Here is a 5,032-nt window from a genome sequence, read left to right as displayed (position 1 = left end):
GCAACAAGCGCGAAAAAACAAATTCAAAGTCGGAGACAAAGTTCGAATCAGCAAGTACAAACATGTGTTTGAGAAAGGTTACACACCCAACTGGACGACTGAAATTTTTACAATTAAGACTGTGCAGAAAACAAATCCAACAACGTATAAGCTCGTAGACTATCAGGATAAGCCAATTGAAGGTGGATTTTATGCAGAAGAACTCAGCAAAGTTAAATATCCAGATGTATATCTAGTGGAGAAAATTATAAAAAAACGCGGAAATAAATTGTACGTAAAGTGGCTCGGCTTCGATAGCTCCCACAACAGCTGGATTGAAAAATCTGATCTGTAAATAAACTTATAAAATGCACTTATATCTATAAAATAAAAAACAATTTTTTCATTTGTACATAAAATGTTTTATTTATTTTTATTTACACACACATACCCTTAAAACTAATTTTTACATCCATAAGATTTATTTTTTTTTTTTTTACAAAAGTTTTCTTTTTTTAATTGCTATTACATTTTCATCGTTATCATCATCATTTTTATCGTCATCATTTGATTTAAATCCCCATGGTAAAGTGTCAGTCGAGTTATCCAAAAGTTGTCGTTTGTCATCTGTCCAGCTTAAGGCAATTTTGTACTGTGCTACTGTCGTCACGTCATGTTTAGAACTTTTAATTAAGTACTGTTTTTTCGTCAAGTTAATATAATCGCGAAGACATCTATCGAAAACATCAAACGTGATAGTTCGCAACGTAGGACCTCGGATTCCCGTTGCTCGTTTTTTGGTTTCATCGTCGTTTAAAATTTTATAAGCGTATAGCTTGGCCCGAAGTCCGTTGAAATGAGTCATAATTTTCCCATTATTCTCATCTTTCATCAGACCTGGGATCTTTTTGTTTGCTAGCGGCATATTGTACGAGTTTTGAGGGGGGTAGTCCGAGGTATAGAATTTTGAAATATCACGTTTCATGATTTCGTAGATGTCTGGTACGGTAAAGTGGTAAATTAAACTGTCAGTGTCCGTATACATCAACTTAGATTGTTGATTTTTCAAGTTCTGTTTGACATAGTTATAGTGGAAATCGTAAATAAATATTTTTGATAAATCTAAAATCGTGAACCCAGTGTAAATAGGTTTATTAAAATATACCTAGGTTGTTTTCATTTCCACTATAACTATGTCTTTGTCAAAGATGGTAAGACTATGAAAGTTAGGTTTACAAATGAGGTCTGATGCACCATATCGACCAGACCATCTAGTAACCAATTGAACATATTTGTGTTTTCTAACATTCTCCATAGTCTTACCGAAGACTGCGTTATTCATGAGTTTGAAGAAATTCTTCTCAAACTCATTTTGGGCAGCCTTCCTACAGTCTGTATTCTTGTCGATGTATGTCTTTAGCCATGGGGATTGCTCAAATTTGAGTATACGATGAATTTTTTTTAATTTCATACCTAAATCTAAACATTGTTTTAAATTTTCACAGTGAATAATATATCTATTTTTATCATACAGAGTTGTACATAATTTAGTAGACTTGCTACCTGGGGGTAAAAAGTGCTCAGGGCACAATGGTAAATCTTTGTGTAGCTCATGTAGCTCCTGAGGATAGTGCAAGTCTACTTCTAAAATATATCCTACAGTATCATTGGTATTTACAAAGTTATCTACATCATTTAAATCATTTTCATCTACCCACTCAAATGAGCCTTTGGGTAGTGGCATACTCATTGCCGCACCATACAAATTATTCACGTCGAAGTACATCAAATATGACTCGGGTTTATTTACATCAAATTCATTACCCATGTACCGATTGTTGGCCTTCGCATGCCTATTAGTACACTGAGACACTCTACCTCGTATACCTTTCTCAATGAAAAGTACCATTTCGGGGTCAGTCAACAGTTCAAGTTCCACATTGGTGTATTTCAGCATTGCATCGAAAGCTAATCCGGGTGCTGTATAGTAGTGCAGCGGATCTAAGTTATAGTTATTTAAACAACTATGTCTGAAATTTTCAAATACATCGGCCAAGAGTAGTACATCCGTCTTCAGATACAGATCAGAGTACTCACCCAATGTACTGATATTAAATTTATTTCAGACAAGTTGAGCAAATGTATAATTATCGTTAGATATACCATTATTAGATAATTTTGAAAAAAATGAGTTTTGATCGGGTAACTGTTTGTCATTAAGCTTATCAATGTTTGTAATATATTCATATGGGAATACACCCTTGCGAGTAACTAATTGAAATTTTTCCGGATCTGGGTAATGGAGTTTTGTAATTTTTTTATTGTCATCATCAAGATAAGATGCCAATTTTTCTAAACTTGATGCCATGAATCTAAATGAATCGATAAAGCGTAAAGATACGGATATATTATCAATTGACTTTGAAAATGATATATATCGTTCTTTATTAATTGGCAATAATGTAACGTTACCTTCAAAAGCTGTTGCTAATGATTTAATTAAGAAATGCGAATCATACCCAGATAAATTGTGAAATACTACTGGTATTACATGGGATTTCGGATAATTTAAATTGCATGAGATGTGTGCAGGTCCGCGATAGTTACCCGTAAAATGGCAATGATCATAGCATTTATCCTTATCGGAGACTATTGTTTTTTCGCAAATATGACAAACAGTTGACCGATCATGACTCTTTTGTTGCTGTTTGTCAAGTGGTTTCATAGGTATAGGATTTTTTAAGTACTGCTCAACTTCAATAGCAAAATTTTCAAGTTTATTTACAAACCACTTTACGCAATCAGATGATCGATTAATTTCAAATTTTGACAAATTATTGTAATAATTACAGTGACGATAAAATGCAATGCTGTGTGGAACATGTTTTTGAATTTCATCATCCCCCTGAGGCTCTAGTGTACACTCTAAGTCTGCGTAGACAACAAACGGTACCGAGTCTTTATTACGATAATTTTTAAATTTTAATATTTTGTTTTCATTAGTAGGAAATTTCATACGGACTTTATTTAATTTGAAACAGTCATCATTGTGACTATTGAAAGATATTTCTGTTTTGAAGTGATTTAAGCATCTATCACAGAAATATAATTTACAATGTGACTTTGTGATTTGACTTTTTATTAATCGCGAGAGATTTTTAATTAATGCAAAATGATAAACAGGCTTATAATTTTTAAATCATTTGCATTAGACATATTTAAATTTACGTTCACCTGCACCATTAAAAGATGAATTTTTTTTACATCAGACTTATAATTTTTACTTAAACATAATGGTATAATTGTACTTTTTTCACCCCCGGAACCGTTAAATTCTGACTCAATACCGTATACATTGATTGATAAATTATTTAACGTTTCGAATTTCGGTATATCTTTGGGGGTAATAGGAAAATCAATACCTTCATACTGAAGTACGCTGCTGTAATGAGGGTACGATGCTGCCCTCTCCGGATGTCCAGTGTGAGCTTCGTGGGTTGCCGCCACAACACACCAGAGAAAGCAGTACTCGTCGTGGTTCTTAATGTTCAAGACTGCGCGTTTGAGTGTGATGTCTCTTGGCAGTCTGACGAATGTAGATGCTCCAGCTTGTAGAGGTATATATCTGGACATGGTGATAACCAAACTATGGATCTCAAGTAATCTCCACCCCGAGTCCTTTTGATTGAACTCTTCAACCTTTTTTAATAAGTTCTCGTACACATGGTCAGCATACCAATCAGCGAGAGATGTTGTGGGCGTAATTTCCCGACTTGCAGTGTTGAAAGATTTAGTTTCATCAACGACGTCATTAATTTTTTCATTTCTAAATTTACATACAAGTTCGACCTTGATTTTCACCCTATACTTGCTTGAACGCTTCTCTTAATTTGAGCACTCGACTGGGATCTGCCAAAATAGTCTTAAAAATTCAATTGTCTCATAACACATCTGATAGCACCTCTGGCAATGTTCTTCATTCACTGACTCTAACTGTAAATCATTGTATGATTGTGCAACAGAATTCACCAAACCGTGAAGTGCATCAACTAATCGCGCCATTTTTAAATAATGTTTTTTTTATCAATAGTTCACAAAAGAAAAAATGTGTCTTTAGCACTAAAAAACAAATTAATGAGTGTCAATTGCACTAAAAAAAATTAATGAGTGTCAGTTGCACAAAAATTAAAACTAATAAGTGTCAGTTGCACAAAAACTAAAACTTGTAAGTGTCAGTTGCACAAAAAATTAAAAACTAATAAGTGTCAGTTGCACAAAAATTAAAAACTAATAAGTGTCAGTTGCACTAAAAAATAATGTCTATGCACTTAAACTAAAAATTGTTTATAATTTTTTGTAAAAAATTATTTAAAAAACCGTAGAGAACTTTAACAAAGTAAACGTCAGAGAACATTTGAGCAGAGATTCGTACTTCATTCAGAGACTCGTACTTCTTTTTTGTGGAGTATGCTATCACGCGTTGCTTTTATAGGTGGGGCGCGACTCATCAACTGCGCAGTAGAAAGTTCTTGAACAACCTGTGACGTCATAATTAACGCAGTAAAAATAGATGTCGCCCCAAAAAGTACCAACATAACCAAGCAAAAAGTAGTGAAATCCCCTAGAATCCCCAGTTAGAAAATTAAACAAAGAAAACAAGTTTATTCCTGCACGTGCATGAGTCATCAGTCTAAAAATAGATCTTCTGGAACTTTCTACTACGCAGTTATAAAATCAAACAAAGAAAACAAGTTTTTTCCTGCACATGGATGAGTCTTCAGTCTAAAAATAGATCTTCTCGAACTTTCAACTGCGCAGTTATAAAATCAAACAAAGAAAACAAGTTTTTTCCTGCACATGGATGAGTCATCAGTCTAAAAATAGATCTTCTCGAACTTTCTACTGCGCAGTTATAAAATCAAACAAAGAAAACAAGTTTATTCCTGCACATGAACACGTCATCAGTCTAAAAATAAATTTTCTGGAACTTTCTACTGCGCAGTTTTAAAATTAACCAATGGAATTAAAATATTATTGATTAAAAAATTGTGTG

At 33.5% G+C, this 5,032-nt stretch overlaps 1 protein-coding gene across 1 annotated transcript; it reads right to left on the bottom strand.

The window, feature by feature from the left end:
* Positions 1 to 353: 353 nt before the first annotated feature.
* On the bottom strand, positions 354 to 3,612 carry LOC130667171 (uncharacterized). Its single transcript, XM_057468662.1, has 6 exons — positions 3,356 to 3,612; positions 2,143 to 3,071; positions 1,543 to 1,980; positions 1,216 to 1,458; positions 509 to 1,101; positions 354 to 359 (listed from the first exon to the last, which is right to left on the bottom strand). The coding sequence occupies exons 1-6, from the start codon at positions 3,610 to 3,612 to the stop codon at positions 354 to 356; spliced, it is 2,466 nt and encodes an 821-aa protein (XP_057324645.1).
* Positions 3,613 to 5,032: the final 1,420 nt, after the last annotated feature.

Source organism: Microplitis mediator, chromosome 4 (genome assembly GCF_029852145.1).
Source record: "Microplitis mediator isolate UGA2020A chromosome 4, iyMicMedi2.1, whole genome shotgun sequence".
Taxonomy (NCBI): domain Eukaryota; kingdom Metazoa; phylum Arthropoda; class Insecta; order Hymenoptera; family Braconidae; genus Microplitis; species Microplitis mediator.
The sequence above is the reverse complement of the archived record's forward strand: the minus strand, read 5'-3'. Positions and strand labels throughout refer to the sequence as shown.